The following is a 24,786-nucleotide window of genomic DNA, read 5'->3' on the forward strand; positions in this document are numbered from 1 at the left end:
TAGTATAGGTAGGTGGTAGGGAAATATATAGGGACAGGTGGGGATGTGGTAGGAATATGGGATTAGTGTAGGATTAGTATAAATGGGTGGTTGATGGTCAGCACAGACTCGGTGGGCCAAAGGGCCTGTTTCAATGCTGTATCTCTAAACTAAAAACTAATTGCCCATTCTATTGCTGTAGAAACACTGGATGCCAGGACCAAGCAGGCATATCTGGCATCCTGCATTGCTATGGTATGAACGACAGGAAATGTATGAGCAGGTGTATTGCCTGTCACCCTTCACTTCTAGCCATACACAAGAGATTCTATAGTATTAGGTAGAGACCAGGCAGAATGTGTCCTCAACCTATTTACCACACATGCCCACCATAATTCCAGCAAAAAAACAGCATGGGGTGACGAGAAAATACCAGCCCTAATGTTTATGGTTTGTTTTTCTTTACCCTCCTTCCCTTTCTCCCTCCTTTTTTCCCCTTCCTTTTCCTTTCCTTCCAATTTAATTACAGATGTGCTCTGAGAAAGCTTTTCTGAGGTTACTAAATATTCTTTTTTTACAATCATTTTTCTCACATTAAGGTTTAAACAGGTCCCTGTAACATACTGATACAGACAATGTCCTATACAAGGCTATTTGAAGGGGCCTATAACATCTGGAAAATCTTCTCAAAGGTTATCGTATGTTGAAAAATGGTGTCAAGATTATTTTTCTCTGTTGCATTACCATATTTTATGAAGGTTAGACCAAGCATTATCCTTTGGAGCAGTTCAGATTAGCACTTTGTATTTGGCACCTATCCCTGGTGTGCAATGTTGAATCAGTGCCACAGATGACATCATGCCGATATTATCACTATGGTAACAGTTAAAGTCGATGTGAGCTGTTACCAGGTTCATGCTTTTGTTTTCTGATTATTATTTTAACATTTCTTGTGTGCGTTTTAGTTTCCTTTCTTTACCATTCCGCGCCCCCCCCCCCTCAACCCATTTTTCTTACATTTTCTCTTGTTTTGAAATAGATCCTCACTTTTTTCTGTTTCTTTGTTGTTTCTCCCTTGGTTTGACCCTCCCTTCACTACTTGGCACTCCATCTGCTTTTTGTAAGTGCACTGGCAGCTCCGAGTGAGAGCACTCGAACTGCAGTGCAGCTCAGGAGACAGCTCAGGTGTAGATGGGAAATCAGAGGAGCTGGAAAAAACTCTCCAGAAAGAGTTGTGGTAGGAAGAGGCAGCACAGGAATAGAAGTAAATTCCAATTTTATTGGAGGATTGCAAAAGATCTAAAGTGCAGTTTATAAGAATCTTAAATAATGGATTTAAATCTGCACTGTAAGAGCTGTGCATTGGCGTAGAGATCTTAAGAATTGACAAGTATTTTTATTTCTTATTTATCAAATTTTTGCATAATAAATCAATGGTATACATGTTTACAGAATAAAATGTGTATAGAACCAGATTGATCAAATATAAGGTAGATTCATAACAGTAGAAAAGAGATGACCTGACAGAGGTCCCTTAAAATTATGAAGGGGTTTGCTCAGGTAGACATAGAGAATATATTGAGGGAGAAGGAAATGGAGGGGTTACAATGATAGATTTGGATGTGGAAAGGATGCTTCCTCTTGTGGGACAATCTAGAACTATGGGTCACTGTTTAAAAATAAGGGGTCGCCCATTTAAGAGATGAGGAGTAATTTCTTTCTGTCAGGGTCGAGAGTCTTTGGAACTCTCTTCTTCAAAAGGCGGTGGAAGCAGAGTCTTTGAATATTTTTAAGGCAGAGGTAGATAGATTCTTGATAAGCAAGGGGGTGAAAGGTTATTGGGGGTAGGCGGGAATGTGGAGTTGAGATTACAATCAGATCAGCCATGATCTTGTTGAATGGCACAGCAGGCTCGAGGGGCCGAAGGGTCTACTCCTGCTCCTAATTTGTATGTTCATATGTTCGTATGATTTAGATGAGGAAAGATGGGAGGAAGCTCGAGTGGATCTTAAGCATAGCATGGACTGGTTGGACTGAATGGCCTGTTTCTGTGCCATATATACTATGTAATCCATTTGTGGAGGAGTTCAAAATTAGCGCCCATAAATATAAAACAGTCACTAATAAATCCAATAAGAAATTCAGGAGAAACATCTTTGCTCAGAGTGGTGGGAATGTGGAATTTATTATCACATGGAGTGGTTGAGGTGCATAGCAATTATGCACTTAAGGAGAAGCTAGATAAGTACATGCGGGAGAAAGTAATAGAAGGATGTATTGACAGGTTTTGATGAAGTAAGATGGGAAGAGGCTCATGTGGAGCATAACACTGGCATGGACCTATTGAGCCGAATGGCCTTTTTTTCTATGCTGTAAAAGTTTTTGTAATAAGGAAAATAAAATCCTGACATGAATAAAGTAAAATGAAATAAAGTTAACTTTTATAAAATTCTTGCAACTTCCACGATGTGTCTGTGCAAGGGGAATATTCTAAGATCCAAAAGTTATTTAAAAGGTCTTGGCCTTGGTGCAGAATTACTCATTCTGAGAAAGCACTAAAAGTGGAAGGAAGTCTTCATTTAACATAAACATTTTAGTTTCCATAGTTTTAGGTAATGCTCATAAACCGACAATTGGGAGAATTTTAGTTGACAGTTTTGATAAGGATTGAAAATGGTTAGTGTTTTTCTTTGATGTCAAACAAACAGGTTTGTTCATCCTTAATTTTAAAAAATGGAAACAGGACAAATGTAAGGCAACTTAAGAAGACAGAAATTGACAGAGACTAATTGGCCTAAGAGTACAATCATAACGAATGTTGGTGTGAAATGGTTTCACTTCACATTCTTCTTTCTTTTCTTTTGGGCCTCCTTATCTCGAGAGACAATGGATACGCGCCTGGAGGTGGTCAGTGGTTTGTGAAGCAGCGCCTGGAGTGGCTATAAAGGCCAATTCTGGAGTGACAGGCTCTTCCACAGGTGCTGCAGAGCTGGACTTATAACCCGTAACTGCTGCCTTCCGTGTTGTTTTAGTCGCTGTGAGGCAACTATGGAGTGACCTCTCCATGGCGCATGCCTGGGCAAATTTATGGAGGTTGAGAGTTGCCCAGTTGTCAAAACCCCCCTCTCGGCCTTTCTGGTGGGGTCCAAAGGAGTGCAGGACACGACGTTTGGCACCAGTATGGCTGCAGGAACTGCCGGAAACATGCCAAAGGTGACACATGACCGCCTACGGGGTTCCGCTCCGGATTTTCTGTTAGGGTTTACTCCCTTAGCCTTGGTCTCTCCCGAGACGCCCACAAGGCAGTGGGGTTGTTGGGGCCCCTACACAGGTGTAGGATGGTGCCGGTGGGAGGAGGGGATGCAAGGGGGAGGGGTAGAGGGAGGGGGTGGGGGGGGCTGCAGGGGAAGGGGGTGCGGGGTGAAGATGGTGCGAGGGGGGGTCGGGCTGGGACGGGGTTGTGAGGGGGTGAGCTGAGAGGGTGGAGCAGGGAAGGGGACGGGGGTGGGGGGGGGGTGGAAGGGGGGTAAAGGGGGGGAGGGGGGGTGGAATCTGGTGCAGGTAATAAGCCATTTCCTCAGTGCCCACCATCGACGTCCGGAAAGCTCATCCACGTCCTTCGGGAGGTGAAGCATCATTTGGCAGACTTAGAGGTGATTACATTTGCTAAGGGTTTTTTTTTCTGCAGTGGTTTAAATAAAGGCATGAAGCATTGCCGACAGTGCGCTGCAGATGCTCTCCGAGCCATCTCCCGCGGGCGCTTTGAAGTTGCGGCCGATAGTGCAATTATAGTGTAAATGTAGTCTGAATCCAGAGTCAGGGCTCAGCCGGTTGCTTCAAATTCAGAGAGCTTTACATTCAAGAACTAAGGATGGAACAGAAACAAATTTAGGAACAAATTAGTTGAAATTAATTAATTGAACATTAATGTATTAGTGTCCCCAAACGCTAAATGTGATGAGGCCAAAGACATAGCATCACAGAAATTTATTAGCTCAGCCATATAGATAGAGATCCCAGATTCATTTCCTGGTCTGCACTGAGTTAGTTGATCTTGTCTGGGATGGCAGCAGCAGAATTACAATTGCTCTCAGTGCCCTGGCACAATAGGGGAAACTCAACCAAGTTTCACTAACCAGTGATTACAAGTGGAATGAAACCCGCCTATTAACCAATAGCCTGCTATTCGCTGACCAGACTTTCACAAGAAGAATGGCCTTTGGGTGGGAGGGGGCAAATAGTGCTTTGTGGCCATGAGCTGTACTCCAACAGGAGAGGAAAAGGGGAGAACATTTGGCAACAAAAACCCCTACTAAAACAAATAAAAATGAGGTCATTCACACAGAGATGAGGTGTGAAAAGGTTCAGAGATGTTTGCATATTTAATGTGGGTTAATTGTGACTGGTTGAGATGTTGTAACCTCGATAAAATAATCAGTGACATTAAGCTGTATTATGACCTGAAACATGATAAATTATATAGAAATGAATAGGGAATGGAGTAGTGTTTTGGAATTCTATGATAATGAGTAGGTTTAGGATGTAAAACATTATGATAATAAGCAGGTTTCTCTGTACTTGAAACCCTAACTCCACAGAAATTATCAGGCCTTGGTACTTAATGTTACATCCATTAATGTAATAATGTTTCAATTAATTCAGGTTGACTGAATAATTGTGCGTTATAAGTTGATTTCTAATGAGGGCGCATTTAGTGAAAAGGTTTTGTATAGTTCTGATATCCTGTGGGTAATTATATTGTAATTATATAGTAAAAAGAAAGTAACCATTATCTGCTGGTGCTGTTAGTTGGACTTAATTAACAATTGGAGACACCTAATCATAAATCCTAATGAGTATGACTGGCAGTTATTCAATGACTTAATCACACTGGGATACATGGCGAGAAAACAAGTCATGAAATGTAAGCTTTTCTTTGGAGGTTAGATTCAGTGAGCATAATTTCAAAAAATGCACTTAGTCATTTTCCATAGCTTTATCAAACCTTTGCAATATTGTCTTGAATAATTGCTTCTTATATACCTGTTGAGAAAAAAACTGTTTCCCACTTGTCACAGTATGGATCTTGGCAGAAATTCCTTAAAATAGATGTAAATGTAAAATTGAATTTATATCCAAATTTGCTATTTCTACCTTTCTTCCTCGCCTTATCTGAGAAGTACGCAAAGCTGGAAGCAGATGATTGAACTTTAACAGGGAGATGGTTAACCTAGCTGTAGTCAGTGTCGATTGATATGCCAGGCACCCTGCATATCTAACTTTAACTTAGTTGGCAGCCAGGCTGTGCCAGAACTGTTAACAACTCTAAAGCCTTTCAGCATTGACATTTAAAATAAAATGAATATGTTAGTATTGCAAAAATTACATTTATCTCAGATTCTGAAAATAGCATGAAAAGTGATTACAAGAAACAGAAAGAAATAACAGTGCAAGTAACAGAGCAACTTCATTAGAGTACAACAAAAGGAATTAGCACTTATGTAGCGGTCATCACAAAGAAGAATGTTAGAGAAGCTACAAATCCCAAACCTGGCTGGTTCTCCATCACAGTATTAGCATGATTTAGTGCTCCCAGTGCAAAACTTCACACAAAGAGAATGTTTATTGGGATTTCAGGCAGCGAGGTCAATGGTTTTTCATCCATTGATATTAATGGATAGGAAATCACGTGATGAATTCTCCATGCCTGAACTCATGTCCATTGCTGTGCATGAATCTCCATACCATCCATTAATTTGATTGGGCAGAAAATTGGAGACTGGGAGTACATGATTTTTCTATGTGCATTTGCAGAACAATCCCAGGAGTGGGCAGGTCAGAATCTTTACCCCACACCATCATATCTACTCCACTGTTTCTTTCATCCCAGAGCTCTTTCTAAGTGGGTGACTGGTTTTACTCTAGAAATCTGTCTACTTTGGGATGAGGCTGTCACACCACAGCTCATTTATTCGTGAAACCCAAAAATCATTATTCGTTCCAGCCTGCATCAAATAAGAGGGAGTACCTTGGGGACCCAGAATGCCGAGTCACTCTTGCACCAAATACCTGTGTAACAAAGTACTTTATTACTTTGAGGGTCACAGAATTTCTTAATTCTTACAGTCAAGGCCATTTGCAGGATAAAGAAATTCAATTGCAGTTTGTTTTAAATGTTCGATTGAATAAAACATTCAAAACTAAATAAGTTTATTGCTTTTTTTAGTGACAAAAAGGAATGAGAATGTGTAAATTGGGCTCTTTCTGTGGTAATTTTTGTCAGTCATATCCGACTTGAAACGTTAACTCTGTTTCTCTCGCCATAGATACCGCTAGACTTGCTGAGTATTTCCAGCACTTCCTGTTTTTATTTTAGACTTCCAACATCTGTAGTATTTTGCTTTTATTTTAGGCTTGTTAAGAGCCTTGTTAAGGACACTTAAAGGAGGCCGACTGGAATTTTCCAGTCAGCCTCCGGTTTCCTGAACTGACGGGAGGCAGTTTAACTGCCTGGTGGCAGGCACCCAGCAGCAGGCCGGAGATGTCCTCCACCTCACCCATCCACAGTGGTGTCCTGGCTGCTGTATCTGTTTTTTATTTAAAGTTTAAAAAAAGTTGGTGAGAGGACACCTCCATGATGAAGCACCCTCTCAGCTACTTACTATCCATTGCAGGCTGCTGCTCCTCTCAAGCTGGAAGGCTTCTGATTGGCCCTCCAGGTTTGAGACCAAGCCGACCTGCCGATCTTAATTGAACAGGGAACCTGTCTCCATGCTAATTAAGGGGGTGCCTCAGCAAAAATCCCAAAGAGTGACTTTTTGTTCCTGGGGGTGGACTCGGGACCCTCAAACCGAGTCCTGACTCGTGATTCCTATTCCCAATGTGAAAATCCAGCCGCTAGTTTCTGTAAGTGATATCAGAATGCCCCCTGTCCGTTCAGAGACATCCTTGACCCTGGCACCAGGGAGGCAACATACCATTCTGGAGTCTCTTTCACGTCCACAGAAGTGCCTATCTGTGCCCCTGACTATAGAGTCCCCTATAACTATTGCTCTTCTGCGCTTTGTTCCTCCCTGCTGAACAGTGCCAGTCGTGGTGCCACTGCTCTGGCTGCTGCTGTTTTCCCCTGATAGGCCATCCCCCCCAACAGCATCCAAAACGGTATACTTGTTAGAGAGGGGGATAGCCACAGGGGATTCCTGCACTGACTGCCTGCCCCTTCTAGCGGTCACCCATCTATCTGCTTGCACCTTGGGTGTAACCACTTCTCTAAAACTCCTGTCTATGATGCTTTCTGCCACCTGCATGCTCCTAAGTGTATCCAGTTGCCGCTCCAACCGATCCATGCGGTCTGTGAGGAGCTGCAACTGAGTACATTTCCTGCAGATGTCGTCGCCCGGAACGCTGGAAGCGTCACGGACTTCCCACATCTCACAGGTGAAGCACTTCATCCCTCTAACTGTCATTTCTATCACTAATTAGTTAATTGATATAAAATAAATAAATACTTATTAAATCCTTACTAAATTATGATACACTTCACTATGTGGTCCCTAATGCTAGATTTCCACAATAAATATTAAATGCTGTCTAAATACAGTAATCTCCTCCCTCTGGTTTAGTTACTCTACTTATTAATTAGTTAATAAGTGTTTTAATCAATTTTTATCAGTTTTATTTTCAAATTTGGTACAGATTCCCTACCAGCCAATCAGGTCACAGCTTTCTTGTGACGTCACTTTTTCAGTTTTTTTTTCCACCCGAGGTAACTTACTCTGTAAACTCACCGCTTTGGAACTCCGCCCTCCAAGTCTGCTCCGAGAATCCCCGAGGTAAGTTTTTTTTATATACTCACCGCTCTGGAACTCCGCCCTCCGAGTCTCCTCCGAGAATCCCCGATGTAAGTTTTTTTATATACTCACCGCTCTGGAACTCTGCCCTCCGAGTCTGCTCCGAGAATCCCCGATGTAAGTTTTTTTATATACTCACCGCTCTGGAACTCCGCCCTCCGAGTCTCCTCCGAGAATCCCCGATGTAAGTTTTTTTATATACTCACCGCTCTGGAACTCCGCCCTCCGAGTCTCCTCCGAGAATCCCCGATGTAAGTTTTTTTATATACTCACCGCTCTGGAACTCTGCCCTCCGAGTCTCCTCCCAGAATCCCCAAGGTAATTTTTTTTTCTACTCACCGCTCTGGAACTCCGCCCTCCGAGTCTGCTCCAAGAATCCCCGGAATAAGACAGCCTCTCTCCTAGCTGGTGCTCTCTCGCTTCCTCACAAGCCTCCGGACCCACTGAAGACACATAAAATTCAAGAGAGATAAGACTCCTACATAGAAACAAGTTAAAGCGTGCACTGGGTCCCAATGAACAGCAAGATTTACCAGCAAGCAAAGACTCCACGTTGAACTTAAAGGACTGTAATTACAACCCAACTATTGCCTCAAACTTTTCCCCTTTATTCTTTCTACTTTTTCTGTCTCTATCTGCGTGTGTGTTTATCGCGTATGCATGCTAGCGTGGTTGCGTCGCGTATTCGTAGTCATTAACCCGAATTAGAGTTTAAGATTAATAAACTTCCACCTTTCTGGTTTAAATGTAAGAAAACTTATTTAATGTATTTGCCTTCCAATTGGAAAGCAGTGAGCAAGGATTCACTGAGGGGAGCTAAAACACAACATTTTTAAAAATTAAACCCTGTTACAGTGAAACCAGGCAAAGGCTGAGAGAGAACCCCTAGACCCCTATCTCACCTGGTTGTAACAATGTGTAGGTGAAGGGTGTTAATTGGGGTCTTAGTTGAGCACTTATAAGGAGACTCTTACTAAAGCTGGTGGAGGTTTTGAGTGAGAAGCGACTTGTTTGTAATCCATTTTACTGCACAATAAATGTGAAACTGAGTAAAAACCAGCTCCAGCACCATCCTTCCATAACAAGCTTTCTGGAATTTAACATGGTAGCAGAGGATGGTTGCCAAAGTTGAAGATGGGATACTAAGGAATTTTTTTTTTACATAGAAAACTAAAATCTTACTGTCTCTTGTGGAAAGTATAGCAGAAAGCAAGTATAAATTGTTAGGGTATGATTACCCTCCAATGTTCTGAGTCGGAACCATCTGATCAATGGGAGAATGAAGTGGATATGTGTACACGGGTTACGCCCCTACCAAAGATGAAACTAGATATAGCCTTGGCGTTCTCACTTTCTAGTAAAAGTAAAGTGTTTTGTGAACTGAATGCTTGTCATTTGGACACTGATGAAGGTCTGGGTCTTCTGCTAGAATTCTTGGATGAAATTTACAAGAAAGATGGCCTATTAAATGTGTATGAGGCATGGTCAGATTTTGATAGATTTTGGAAAACAGATGGTTATTCAATGGAGGAATATATCATGGACTTTAACAGACTGAATAGAAGATTGAGGAAATTCAATTTGGAGATTCCTGGTTCAGTGCTAGCGTTTACATTGCCAGATTGTGCTAGAGTGTTGCATGTGGATAGGCTCCTGGTTCTAACTGGGGATTGGTTCCTGGAAAAAACACCCCCTGTTAGATCAGATGTCTGCTGCCTTAAATAAATTCCTGGGGAAACAGTCATTTCCTGCAGCCCTAGTAGAATAAACAAGGCATTCTGCAGTTACACAAAGAATGGAGGCCTTAATGTTTATTGGATTTTGAAATGGTCCAGATACTGGACCAGGCATAAGGACAGTGGAAGAGTTAAAGACAGGAGGAATGAGGATGAAAGCACTTTTAGCAGGTCTATTATAGTGGAAGACAGCGCTGTAACAGCAATCATAGGCGAATGAATCCAAGGATGCCCAAGGAACAGTTAATAGGTGCTTCAGGTATGACTCAAAGTATCATTATGCAATGAATTGCCCAAAGCGGAGGGGCAGAGTCCTCAAAATAATACATGACGCAGAGAATTCTGAGACAGAAGAGGAAGATACTGATGATTCTGAACAAATTGTATTAGCCACAAGGAGTTTTAGTCCTGTGATGAATGTGTTAGTTGCACATTTGTTCAGTTGTGCTGTATTAGATAGTGCTTGCACAGCAACAGTATGTGGAACTGATTTGGTTGCAGTGTTATCTGGATTCACTCAGTAGTAAGGATCGATGCAAAGTTAAGGAGCATAAAAGTACTACTAGCTTTAGGTTTGATGATGACAACACCTTGAGGAGACGGTGACATAGTGGTAATGTCACTAGATTAGTAATCCAGGCTAATGCCCTGGGGACATGCGTTCAAATCCAACCATGGCAGCAAGTGGAATTTAAATCAAGTTAATTAACAAAAATATGGAATTGAAAGCTAATTGAATGGTACCATGAAACTATTGTCGATTGTTGTAAAAACCCATTTGGTTCCCTAATTTCCTTCAGGGAAGGAAATCTGCTGCCCCTACCTGGACTGGCTTACATGTGACTCCAGATCCACAGCAGTGTGGTTGATTCTTAACTGCCCTCTGAAATGCCCTAGCAAACCACTTAGTTATATCAAACTGCAACAAAGTTGATAAGGAATGAAACAGATGGACCACCAGGATGACAACGGCACACCCAGCCCTGTGGACCCTGCAAAGTCCTCCTTACTAACATTTGCGTGCTTGTGTCAAAGTTGGCAGAGCTGTCCCACAGACTAGTCCAGCAAAAACCTGACATAGTCATACTCATGGAATCATATCTTACAGACAATGTCCCAGACGCCGCCATCACCATCCCTGGGTATGTCCTGTCCCACTGGCAAGACAGACGCAGCAAAGGTGGCGGCACAGTGGTGTACAGTCGGGAGGGAGTTGCTCTGAGAGTCCTCAACATCGACTCCGGACCCCATGAAGGGTCATGGCATCAGGTCAAACATGGGCAAGGAAACCTCTGCTGATTACCATCTATCCCCCCACCCCCGCTCAGCTGATGAATTAGTACACCTCCATGTTGAACACCACTTGGAGGAAGCGGTGAGAGTGGCAAGGGAGCAGAATGTACTCTGACTGGGGGACTTTCATGTCCATAACCAAGAGTGGCTCAGTAGCACCAGTACTGAGCGGACTGGCTGAGTCCTAAAGGACATAGCTGCTGGACTGGGTATACTTGACCTCGTCCTCACCAATCTGCCTGCCACAGATGCATCTGTCCATGATAGTATTGGTAGGAGTGACCACTGCACAGTCCTTCTGGAGGCGAAGTCCCATTTTCACATTGAGGACAACCTGCATTGTGTTGTGTGGCACTCCTTCTTTGGCCTCCTTATCTCGAGAGACAATGGGTAAGCGCCTGGAGGTGGTCAGTGGTGTGTGGAGCAGCGCCTGGAGTGGCTATAAAGGCCAATTCTCGAGTGACAGACTCTTCCACAGGTGCTGCAGAAAAATTTGTTTGTCGGGGCTGTTACACAATTGGCTCTCCCCTTGCGCTTCTGTCTTTTTTCCTGCCAACTGCTAAGTCTTTTCGACTCGCCACACTTTAGCCCCGCCTTTATGGCTGTCCGCCAGCTCTGGCGAACGCTGGCAACTGACTCCCACGATTTGTGATCGATGTCACAGGACTTCATATGCAGACGTCTTTAAAGCGGAGACATGGACGGCCGGAGGGTCTGATACCAGTGGCGAGCTCGCTGTACAATGTGTCTTTGGGGACCTGCCATCTTCCATGCGGCTCACATGGCCAAGCCATCTCAAGCGCTGCTGACTCAGTAGTGTGTATAAGCTGGGTATGTTGGCCGTCTCGAGGACTTCTGTGTTGGAGATACAGTCCTGCCACCTGATGCCAAGTATTCTCCGGAGGCAGCGAAGATGGAAAGAATTGAGACATCGCTCTTGGCTGACATACGTTGTCCAGGCCTCGCTGCCACAGAGCAAGGTACTGAGGACACAGGCTTGATACACTCAGACTTTTGTGTTCCGTGTCAGTGCGCCATTTTCCCACCCTCTCTTGGCCAGTCTGCACATAGCAGTGGAAGCCTTTCCCATGCGCTTGTTGATTTCTGCATCTAGAGACAGGTTACTGGTGATAGTTGAGCCTAGGTAGGTGAACTCTTGAACCACTTCCAGAGCGTGGTCGCCAATATTGATGGATGGAGCATTTCTGACGTCCTGTCCCATGATGTTCGTTTTCTTGAGGCTGATGGTTAGGCCAAATTCGTTGCAGGCAGCCGCAAATCTGTCGATGAGTCTCTGCAGACACTCTTCAGTGTGAGATGTTAAAGCAGCATCGTCAGCAAAGAGGAGATCCCTGATGAGGACTTTCCATACTTTGGACTTCGCTCTTAGATGGGCAAGGTTGAACAACCTGCCCCCTGATCTTGTGGAGTGAATCGGATTGGCTGAAGACTGGCATTTGTGATGCTGGGGACTTCAGGAGGATACTGATGCTGGGGACTCCACATGATATCACTACCACCATGCTAAATGGGATAGATTTTGAACAGATCTAACAATGCAAAACTGGGCATCCATGAGGTGCTGTGGGCCATCAGCAGCAGCAGAATTGTACTCAACCACAATCTGGAACCTCATGGCTCGGCATATCCCCCACTCTACCATGACCATCAAGCTGGGGGATCAACCCTGGTTCAATGAACAGTGCAGGAGGGCATGCCAACTGTAGCACCAGGCATACCTCAAAATGAGGTATCAACCTGGTGAAGTTACAACCCAGGACTACTTGCGTGCCAACAGCATAAGCAACATGCAATAGATAGAGCTAAGCGATCCCACAACCAACGGATCAGATCTAAGCTCTCTAGTCCTGTCACATCCAGTCGTGAATGATGGTGGACAATTGAACAACTAACTGGAGGAGGAAGCTCCACAAGTATCCCCATGCTCAATGATGGAGGAGCCCAACACATTAGTGCAAAAGATAAGGCTGAAGCATTTGCAGTAGTCTTCAGCCAGAAGTGCTGAGTGGATGATCCATCTCAGCTTCCTCCTGAAGTCCCCAGCATCACAAATGCCAGTCTTTAGCCAATCCGACTCACTCCACATGATATCAAGAAACAACTGAAGGCACTGGATACTGCAAAGGCTATGGGCCCTGACAACATTCCGGCAATAGTCTTGAAGACCTGTGCTGCAGAACTTGTCGCGACCCTAGCCATGCTGTTCCAGTACAGCTACAACACTGGCATCTACCCGGCAATGTGCAAAATTGCCCAGGTATGGCCTGTACACAAAAAGCAATTACCGCCCCATCGGTCTACTCTCGATCATCAGTAACGTGATGGAAGGTGTCGTCGACAATGCTATCAAGCAGCACTTGCTTAGCAATAACCTATGCAGTGATACTCAGTTTGGGTTCTGCCAGGGCCACTCAGCTCCTGACCTCATTACAGCCTTTGTCCAAAATGGACAAACGAGCTGAACTCCAGGAGTAAGGTGAAGAGTGACTGTCCTTGACATCAAAGCAGCATTTGACCGAGCATGGCATCAAGGAGCCCGAGCAAAACTGGAGTCAATGGGAATCGGGGGAAAACTCCCCACTGGTTGGAGTCATACCCAGCATGAAGGAAGATGGTTGTGATTGTTGGAGGTCAATCATCTCAGCTCCAGGACATCACTGCAGGAGTTCCTCTGGGTAGTGTCCTAGGCTAACCATCTCCATCTGCTTTATCAATGACCTTCCTTCAATCATAAGATCAGAAGTGGGGATGTTTGCTGATGATTGCACAATGTTCAGCACCATTCGCAACTCCTCAGATACTGAAGCAGTCTGTGTAGAAATGCAACAAAACCTGGACAATATCCAGGCTTGGACTGACAAGTGGCAAGTAACATTCGTGCCACACAAGTGCCAGGCAACGACTATCTCAAAGAGGGGAGAATCTAACCATCTCCCCTTGACTTTCAATGGCATTAGGATCGCTGCAACCCCCAATATCAAAATCCTGGGGGGTTACCATTGACCAGAAACTGAACTGGAGTAGCCATATAAATACTGTGGCTACAAGAGCAGGTCAGAGACTAGGAATCCTGCGGTGAGTAACTCACCTCCTGACTCCCCAAAGCCTGTCCACCAGTTACAAGGCACAAGTCAGGAGTGTGATGGAATACTGTATACTTGCCTGGATGACTGCAGCTTCACCAACACTCAAGAAGCTCAGCACCATCCAGGACAAAGCAGCCCACTTGGTTGGCACCCCATCCACAAACATTCACTCCCTTCACCACCAACACACAGTGGCAACAGTGTGTACCATCTACAAGATGCACTGCAGCAACACACCAAGGCTCCTTAGACAGCACCTTCCAAACCTGTGACCTCTACCACCTAGAAGAACAAGGGCAGCAGATGCATGGGAATACCACCACATGCAAGTTCCCCTCCAAGCTGCACACCATCCTGACTTGGAACTATATCACCGTTCCTTCACTGTCGTTGGTTCAAAATCCGGGAACTCCCTTTCTAACAGCACTTTAGGTGCACCTACCCCACATGGACTGCAGCTGTTCAAGAAGGTGGCTCACCACCACCTTCTCAAAGGCAATTAGAGATGCGCAATAAATGGTGGCCTAGCCAGCAATGCCCACATCCCATGAATGAATAAAAAAAAGGTCACTGAAGAGAGGAGTAATTCCATGTAAAATAGCTGGAGTAGGCCACTTTGTTAGCACTGATGTAGTCTCGAGTGAGATATCTTTACTGTTGAGTAAACCTTCAATGAAAAAGGCACAAATGAAACTTGATATGGAGCATGATAGGGCAATTATTTTTGGAAAGTCAGCATATTTGCAGTTTACCCAGTCAGGGCATTATTGTATCCCCTCAACAAAACCTGATGTTTCTAGTCAGAGTGTTAGATAATTATTAATGGCATCAGGTTATAAGAATCAGAGAGATAAAAAGCAAATTGTCTTAAAGTTACACAAACAAGTTGCTCACCCTTGTAAAAGATTAAAAACCCTGCTAAAGGATGCAGGTATGATTGATGAAGAGTATATGAGGATAATAAAAGAGATTAGTGAAAAGTGTGATATCTGTGAATTCATTTCAGATGGTTGGAGGAAATAGTCCCTCTCAATTGGTCTATGGGCAAAATCCCAAATTGCCTTCTGTACTGTGCGACAGTCTTCCTGCTCTAGAAGGTATGACAATTACTTCCATTTTCTTTCTGTACATCTGAATGCTTTCCATGCAGGGAGACAGGCTGTCATCAAGGATGAGGTCTCGGAGAAAATTTGGAGCTCTGAGGCATCGTATAAGGCCATCTGTGACAATTGAATTCAGGAGGTTTGGTGTATTTAAAAGAGAGGGTCGTGGCGAATGGAAGGGCAATGGTAAGGTAATAGGTCATGATGGTAAGGCAGTGGTTATCAAGCATGGAAATGAAATTGTTAAGGTTCATTCCTCACGATTAGTTGGGATTAATTACACAATCTCAGGATCTGAACAGCGCATAGAGGGAAACGAAGCACCTTGTACTTCAAATACTCTTGTGTTTTGTAATGAAGGTCCTGAGGAGCAGAATGCAGTAAATCAATGGTTGGATAGCAATGTGAGCAATCATGATGCTCAGGAAAGAGATTTTGCATCCAAAGAACAATTGCCCTGAGTAGGTACTTGGGTAACATATGTTCCAGAGGCATCTAATAAATGGAGGGATGCAACAATTGTGGGACATGTAGACAAATCTACTGGCAAGTTCATATATTGGTTGAATATTCAAGATGATGACCAAGAAGCAAGGTCCATGTACTAGCAGAATGGGGTGAAAGAGTCGAGAGTAAGAAAGCGCAGTGCAAGTTCTAATAGTGGATCTGAAAGTGACTCTTGCATCAGGAAACGATCCTGTACTGGAGAAAGAGCCTCCGATGTTACATGAGGGAGATCTTGTAGCAGTAGTCCCGAAAGTTATAACGGTGCTAATAGAGGCCGTAGTGTAAACAGATTCCACAACGAAACAAAGACTAGAGAGCAGTCTCAGAATACAACGAGAAGCAGAAGTCCTCATGAATGTGAATATTTAGTGGTTGCTAATAAACTTGAGGATAACTAACAAGAGAAGCAAAATATAAGGAATTATAAAGTTGTAGAGAGTTCGGAGTTTATTCTGAGGTACCAGATAGGGGATAACCAGCCTTGTCACATAGATAGATTTGTACTGAAAAAGTCCTTCCCAAAGGGACTTAAAAGGCTAAAGCGAGGCGAGTTGCGAGAGGTTTTGAGGAGCGACTGGGTGATACTGATGTTAGATGGACTCTCCCACATCTGGAAAAGTAATCTTGAAAGTCTCTTTAGCTCTTCTCGCCACATATTCATGGGAGTGTAGATCCATTGACATAAAAGCCACATTTCTGCAGGGTGATACTTTTCAGAAAGAAGTGTTTCTGAATTGGTAAGGTTTTGTTTTAGCAGTAGCAAAGGGTCAACGAATAAATAAAGGAATGGCAGGGTTGCTTCAACCTTGAGAGTGCACCTCCTGTGCTATGTGGGAGCTCCAGGATGGTTCCCGTATCCCCCTGGAGAACCATTTGTGCAGGAAGGGGTTTTGGAACTTGAGTGGCATGTGCATTCATGAGGATGAGAGATACGTGGATAACATGTTTATAGATGTGGTCACCCCACAGCTTAAGACTATGCAGGGAGAGAGGGAATGGGTGACCACCAGACAGTCAAAGAAAATCAGGCAGGTAGTGCAGGAGACCCCTGAGTGCATCTCACTCTCCAACAGGTATTCAGTTCTGAATACTGAGGAAAGTGATGCTTCACCTGGGGAGTGTGGCCAGAGCCAAGTCCATGGTACCATTGGTGGCTCAGCTGCACAGGGAAGACTGGAAGAGCCATAGTGATAGGTGATTCAATAGTCAGGGGAACAGACAGGCATTTCTGTGGCCACAGACGTGAATCCAGGATGGTGTGTTGCCTCCCTGGTGCCAGGGTCAAGGATGCCATTGAGTGGCTGCAGAGCATCCTGAAGGGGAAGGGTGAACAGCCAGCAGTCGTGGTCCACATCAGAACCAATGACTTAGGTAGAAAGAGGGATGTGGTCTTGCAGTCAGAATTTAGGGAGCTCGGTAAGAAATTGGCAAGCAAGACCTCAAAAGTAGTAATCTCTGGATTACTTCCAGTGCCACGCGCAAGTGAATATAGAAACAGATGAATAAGACAGATGAATGCGTGGCTGGAAAGATGGTGCAGGAGGGAGGGCTTCAGATTCCTGGGACATTGGGACCAGCTCTGGGGGAGTTGGCACCTGTACAGGCCAGACAGGTTGCACTTGAACAGAGCCAGGACTGAGTTCCTTGCGGGACGTTTTACTAGTGCTGTTGGGGAGGGTTTAAACTAGTTTGGCAGGGGGGTGGGGACCTGAGGGTAGACTCAGCTAGGACAAAATCTGAAATTAAAATGGAAGGCGGAAAATTAATGGATGAGTCTGGAAGACAGGAAATGCGGGTGAGAAAATTAAAAAAACAATTTTGGCAGTGCTCAGGGGTATCTATTTCAATGCAAGGAGTATAGCAAATAAAGCAGATGAGTTGAGGGCACAGATAGACACGTGGCAGTATGATATCATAGAAACATGGCTTAAGGAGGGACAGGAAAAGCAGCTCAATGTTCCTGGTTACAGGGTTTTCAGATGCAATAGGGAGGGGGATAAGAAAGGAGGTGGAGTGGCAATTTTGGTCGAGGAAACTAGTACAGCTGTGAGGAGGGATGATATAGAACATAGAACAGTACAGCACAGTACAGGCCCTTCGGCCCACGATGTTGTGCCGAACCTTTAACCTACTCTAATATCAAACTAACTACCTACCCTTCATTCTACTATCATCCATGTACCTATCCAAGAGTCGCTTAAATGGAAGGTTCATCAAATGAGGCCATATGGATTGAGCTAAGGAACAAAAAAGGGGCAATCACACTGCTGGGAGTGTGCTATAGACCCCAAACAGTCAGAGGGAGATAGAAGAGCAGATATGTAGGCAAATCTTTTGAGAAGTGCAAAAACAATAGGGCAGTAATAGTAGGGGATTTTAATTACTTATCCCAATATTAACTGGGATAGTTTTAGTGTGAAAGGAATTGAGGGAGCAAAATTCATGAAGTGCATTCAGGAGAACATTTTTGCCCAGTATGTCACAAGTTCAACAAGAGAGGGTGCAGTTTTAGTTTGAGGAAATGAAGATGGGCAGGTGGAAGGAGTGGCAGTGGGAGAGCATTTTGGTGATAGTGATCATACTTCAGTCAGTTTTAACATAATTATGGGAAAAGGCCAGAGATAGAGCAGGAGTTAGAGTTCTCAATTGGGGTAAGGTCAATTTTACTAGGCTGAGGAGTGATTTAGCAAAAGTGGATGGAAACAGCTACTTGAAGGTAAATCCATGTCAGAACAGTGGGAGGCATTCAAAGGGGAGAATCAAGGGATTCAGGGTAAACATGTTCCCACAAAGAAAAAGGGTGAGGCAGCCAAATCTAGAGCCCATGGATGTCTAGGAGCCTACAGGGTAAGATAAGGCAGAAAAGGAAAGCTAATGTCTGACACAGAGAACTCAATACGACGGAAAGCCAAGAGGAGTATAGAAAGTGGAGGGGTGAAATCAAAAAGGAAATTAGGAAAGCAAAGAGAGGGCATGAAAGAATATTGGCAAGCAAAATCAGGGTGAACCCAAAGATGTTTTATCAATACATTAAGAGTAAGAGGATAGCTAAGGAGAGAGAAGGGCCCATAAAAAACCAAAAAGGTAACCAATGTGTAGGAGCGGAAGATATTGGTATGATTCTTAATGAATACTTTGCGTCGGTCTTCACAAAAGAGGGGGACAATGCAGATATTGTAGTTAACGAGGAAGAGTGTGAAGTATTGGATGTGATAAACGTAGGGAGAGAGGAAGTATTAATGGGATTAGCATCCTTGAAAGTTGATAGATTATCTATCTAGAGATACAGTACTGAAACAGGCCCCTCGGCCTACCGAGCCTGCGCCGACCATCAACCACCCATCCATACCAATCCCATATTCCTACCACATCCCCACCTTCCCTCAATTCCCCTACCTATACCAGGGGCAATTTATAATGGCCAATTTACCTATCAACCTGCATGTTTTTGGCTGTGGGAGGAAACCGGAGCACCCGGCAAAAACCCACACAGTTACAGGGAGAACTTGCAAACTCCACACAGGCAGTACCTAGAACTGAACCCAGGTTGCTGGAGCTGTGAGGCCGTGGTGCTAACCACTGCGCCACTGTGCTGCCCAGGGCCAGATGAAATGTATCCTAGGCTGTTAAAAGACGCATGAGAGGAAATAGCAGAGGGCCTGACCATCATTTTCCAGTCCTCACTGGATACAGGTGTGGTGCTGGAGGATTGGAGAATTGCTAACGTTGTACCTCTGTTTAAAAAGGGAGTGGTGGATAGACCGAATAATTACAGGCCAGTCAGTCTAACCTCACTCGTGGGCAAATTATTGGAATCTATTCTGAGAGACAAGATAAACTGTCACTTAGAAAGGCACAGGTAATCAAGGATAGTCAGCATGGATTTGTTAAGGAAAGATCTTGTATGACCAACTTGATCGAATTTTTTGAAAAGTAGCAAGGAAGATAGATGAGGATAGTGCATTTGGTATGGTCTACATAGATTTTAGCAAGCCTTTTGACAAGGCCCCACATGGCAGACTGGTTAAAAAATTGGCTCAGTGGCAGGAAACAAAGGGTAATTGTTGACGACTGTTTTAGCGACTGTAGGGCTGTTTCCGGTGGCGTTCCACAGGACGCAGTACTGGGTCCCCTGTTTTTGTGGTGTATGTTAATGATTTGGAAGTAACTGTAGGGGGCATAATCAAGAAGTTTGCGGACGAGTGGTAGACGTGTAGTAGGTAGCGAGGAGGATAGCTGTAGGCTGCAGGAAGGTAGTGATGGTCTGGTCATTTGGGCAGAAAAGTGGCAAATGGAATTCAACCTAGAGAATTGTGAGGTGATGCATTTGGAGAGGTCAGTCAAGGCAAAGGAATACACGATTAATGGGAAAATACTGAGAAGTGTAGAGAAAGTAAGGAACCTTGGAGTGAATGTCCACAGATCCCTAAAGGTAGCAGGATAGGTCGATAAGATGTTTAAGAAGGCATATGGAATCCTTTCCTTTATTAGCCGAGGTATAGAATACAAGAGCAGGGAGGTTATGCTGGAACTGTATAACTCATTGGTTCGGCCACAACTTGAGTACTGTGTGCAGCTCGAGTCACCTCATTACAGAAAGGATGTAATTGCACTAGAGAGGGTACAGAGGAGATTTATGAGGATGTGCCAGGACTGGAAAAATGCAGCTATGAGGAAAGATTGGATAGGCTGGGGTTGTTCTCCTTGGAACAGAGAAGGCTTGGGGGAGATCTGCTTGAAATTGTGAGGGGCCTGGATAGAGTGGAGGTGAAGGGCCTATTTACCTCAGCAGAGAGGTCAGTGACTTGGGGGCATAGATTTAAAGTGATTGGTAGAAAAATTTAAGGGGAGTTGAGGAATTTGTTTTTCACTCAGAGGGTGGTGATGATCTGGGACTCACTGCCTGAAAGGGTAGTTGAGGCAGAGACCCTCAACTCATTCAAAAGATGTCTGGATGTGCACCTCAAGTGCTGTAAGGGCTATGGACCAAATGCAGGAAGATGGGATTAGAATAGGTGGATCGTTTTTTGGCCGGTACAGACATGATGGGCCAAGTGGCCTCTTTCTGTGCCTTAAACTTTCTATGATTCTAAACCTCCTAAAGAGGACGCAGATGCATAAGGAAAACAATGGAAACTGAACAAATGCATCTATGGCCTTAATGATGCTTCCAGAGTGTGCTATTTCTTAGTGAGATCTGTTTTGTTGGAAATTGGTTGTGTTCAACTAAAAGCAGATCCTGCAATGTTTTATTGATATCATAAAGGGAAACTTTCAGGCACCTTCACGTTGATGATTTCTTATGGGGTGATACTGTGGATTTTGAGAAATATGTTATGAGAGCAGAATTTAAGACTGGGAGTCAGGCTTGTGAGGCCTGATATTAGATATTAGATATTAAACAAAGTCTGGAGTAAATTTAAATCAACAATCCCATATAGAGAGTGTAACTCCCATCTGGCTAATGGTGTTAGGTCATCACAGAAAAATTAGGATATATTTAAAGAAGAGGGCTGAATTTTATTCGGGCGCCGCGGCAGCGCCCTTTGCACTCAGCTGCGTGCTCGCATTCAGAGGCCGCCACCGAGCCCCCATGATATTACGCGCAGGGAGCTCATTAGCATAATTGCGACAAGCCACACCCCCCCCCCCCATATTACGTGAGGAGAGGCGGGACATCCGGCGCTGGGTGGAACCATTTGTCAGCTGCGTAGCAGGTGCTGGGGACATATTTTAAGCACCCCAGCACCTGCTTCCTGACAACTGTCAAAGGAATACTTACCTCACTGTTGAAGAGTGAGGCTGCTGTCACTTACCCTGCTGCGTCCCAGTGTCCTGTGAAGTTGTGATCCTCTTCTTCCACTCAAGTGTTACATTGCTTCTTGTAGGTGTGCCGCACTTGGGTGAATAATCTTAATTTTGCACATTCCAGGACGTGAGACTTAAATATACCATAAAAGGCAAATACACAACAGAAATAAAACCATAATTGAAGAATATTTACATACTATGGGCTTTTAATCATCTGACTATGAAAAGCCACAGACTAATATGCATTTGGAATCTGTATTCATTTCTCTGCTAACTGTTATCTGAAAATACATGTAACTGCAATTTGTTCAATGATCTTTGTTAAAAAGCATGAAAATATGTTCATATTCTAGCTGCATTGCCAACTAGAAATATTACACCAATAACTATGATCAGCTGCTGCAGAAGCAAAGTGTTCGTGAACATGTGTCGATGTGTAATAGTTGAAAAACCATGACAACAGCACAGATTTCCTGCATTGGTTTTCAAACATGTGCAAGAAAAACCTTGCAGCCAGAGGTTAGAGCGGTTACATGGTGGAGTCACCCTTGCAATTAAATGGCCACACCAAAAGCCGAGGATGGCAGAGGGGTGCTCTAGGGTGGCCACACAGTGCAGCGAAGCCTCTCTTCTCACTCTCCTCCAGGATATGCGGGCAAGGCGGGTGGTCCTTTTCACCAGCAATGGTAAGAAGAGGCCCTCCCGCCTGAACAAGGCAGTCTGGCTGGAGATGGCAGAGGAGATGAGTAGCCATGGGGCCATCCGCCGTCAAAGGGTCCAATGGGGATAAACGGACACCCCCTCAGCAAGCCGGGGCTCTCTATGCCTCGTGCGCACAGGGTGCGAGCACCAAAATTTTCCACAGCCAAATCAGATCAGCAGCCTGCCTCCAGTCAGGCTGCTAGTGCAGAGGTTGCACTGAGAAGGGGCACTTGCAAGTGTTTACAGAGAACACACTGACACAAATGGGAATGCACGGGTGTCACAGCAATGTAAATACGTCTTTCACCAAATGTTCCTCACCAACATGTGTGTCCTTTTCTCTGTGTGAATGATGTGTGCCAGCATGGAGCGCCAATGTCACATCCCTTTGCACCATTGGCCCTTCAGGAGAGCCAACATATGCAATAACATCATTGCCATGCCACCGTTGCCATGAGTGTCTCCACGGATGCAGTGACATGGACATTGGCTCAGTCAGCTGCTGCCTCTAATGGTTTACACAGGGATGCTGCAGATGTGGACTGCCGCACAGCAGGTGAGCGAGGTGTGGCTTGCAGAGCTCATGTCATTTCCTATGGAGCAGACAGCCTTTGTCTGATAAGCCACTTCTGTACATCCCTCGCTCACTGCTAGCCCTGCATGCGGAGCCTGTCTGCCATCAGCCCTCCCATATGCCTTTCATGTTGTAGGTCCTTAGTCTCCTCATAGTCCGAGGAGGAATTCTGTTGATGTCTCTCCTGGTCATGCCAGGCCTGGCCCCTATTAGTTGCAGAGTTGTGCAGAGCACAGCGAGCAGCAAAGAAAGGAGCTGGCCTTTTCAGCCCGTAGTACAGGGCATCACCCTATCCATCCAGGCATTGGAAGTGCTCTTTCAGCATGCCGATTGCCTGCTCAATGGTGGCTCTTGTAGCTCAGTGGCTGGCGTTATATCTCTGCTGCAGTGGTGGGGTCTCTCACTGGTATCGGGAGCCGTGTCTGCAAGGGATGGCCCTTGTCCCCAAGAAGCCACCCCTCCATCTGAGCCAGTTCAGTGAGCAGCAGTGGCAGCTGGGACTGGTGCAGGACCCAGGTATAATTGCAGCTGCCTGAGGAGCGAGCACAATTTTGCATGAAGCATCTGTGGTGATCACATACCAGCTTCACCTAGATTGAGAGGATTACTTTAATGGTGACGTCTGCAGATGGTAGCCTAGCGGGAGGCCTGATGGCCACATGGGTGCAGCCTATGAACATTACAACCTATGGTTCTCTGGCAATGGTGCCGAAACCGATAGCCCTCTGGGCCTGACTGTGAGAGTCTGTCCTGAAGTGGACATACTCACTGGTCCTCCGGTGCAGGGCATCGGTGACCTCCCTGATGCAGCGGTGCACTGCTGACTGTGTGACCCCAAAAAAGTCTCTGGTGGGCCCCTGAAAAGCTGCATAGGCATCAAGCTTGAGAACCATTGCCACTATGAAGACCGCAGGCATAGGATGTCCACCGAAGCCCATGGGCTGCAGGTCATTATTGAGCAGGGCATAGAGACATGTCACCACCCTCTCTACATGCGCAATCACTTCTGAAATTGGTGCTCTGACAACCGATGGCATGTAATGCGGGGCCTGTAGATACACGGCAACTGTAATGGCGAGCTCCCCTTGGGGGTTGCTGCTCACGACCAGGGGCTTCCATGTGGAGCGCACCTGCCTGTTGATTTTGGCTCAGGTGCATATGGATCCTCAGGAGCAGAGGATCATGCAATGTAGGATGAGCCTACCTATTTCCATGTGATAAATAAAATTGAACCCTTCATTTATTCGAAGGTTCCTAACAGGGCAGGGATTGGTGTTGATGGGTGCATCAGGTGCTTTCATGGATCAACTATGTGGCGTGCCATGGCATTGCCTATCATGGCCAACACTCAGGTTGACACAGCATGACCACATCAAGATCCTACCAGTTGAATCGATTGCCCCCACCATCCATATAACCTTAATGCTCCTACCCTTTCTGGCACCCTCCCCACACATAGGGTGACTGCCATTGCTCCTTCACAAACACAAACAAATGCAGAGCATACACTATTTATGGAGGGAGGGTACACTGTACCTCCTTTCATGCCTGCAGAGCTTTCCCTCCAGTAATACCAGACCCCCCTCCCTCCTCCCTTTAAGAATGCAGAGATGAGACCCCTGTGATTCCCCTCCTCCCTCCTCCCTTCCAGTATGGAGAGTGAGACCCCTGTAGTCCCCCCTCCCTCCTCCCTTCCAGTATGCAGAGTGATACCCCTGAATATCCGCCCTTCCCTCCTCCCTTGAAGAATGCAGAGTGAGACCCCTGAATATCCCCGCCTTTAAGAATGCAGAGTGAGACCACTGAACAACGCCACCCCACCCCGTCCCTCCAGCCTTCCAGTATGCAGAGTGAGACCCCTGAATATCAGAACTTACCTTTTGTAGCGAAACCTTCTGCCTCCGATGACCCACCGACTTTTCAAATCGTGCACGAGACGGCACGTGATGGCCACCTGTTCAACATAAAATCCGGATGTGTGCATCGAGAGGCGGTGGGCTGCATAATCTGCAGAGGTAAGTCCTATTTTGAATTTGGTAATTTGGGTGCTGCCGCCGAGCAGCAGGGGAGCCTGCACCGAGATCCCTCCCCCACCAGTAATATGCGGTGGGCCCTTCTCAACGT

At 45.2% G+C, this 24,786-nt stretch overlaps 1 protein-coding gene across 6 annotated transcripts in view; it reads left to right on the plus strand.

The window, feature by feature from the left end:
- dgkb (diacylglycerol kinase, beta) overlaps positions 1 to 24,786 on the plus strand; it is a 1,110,826-nt gene that overhangs the window by 415,886 nt on the left and 670,154 nt on the right. For 2 of the 6 annotated variants that reach the window (XM_068051127.1, XM_068051133.1), the window contains 2 exons: positions 3,690 to 3,700; positions 7,791 to 7,811. The exons of the other annotated variants lie outside the window; for them this stretch is intronic. In XM_068051127.1, coding sequence (XP_067907228.1) covers positions 3,690 to 3,700; positions 7,791 to 7,811 — 32 coding nt within the window. The remainder of the gene's footprint in view (positions 1 to 3,689; positions 3,701 to 7,790; positions 7,812 to 24,786) is intronic. 6 annotated transcript variants of the gene reach the window in all.

The sequence above is a fragment of the Heterodontus francisci genome, chromosome 2, assembly GCF_036365525.1.
Source record: "Heterodontus francisci isolate sHetFra1 chromosome 2, sHetFra1.hap1, whole genome shotgun sequence".
In the NCBI taxonomy this organism is placed as follows: domain Eukaryota; kingdom Metazoa; phylum Chordata; class Chondrichthyes; order Heterodontiformes; family Heterodontidae; genus Heterodontus; species Heterodontus francisci.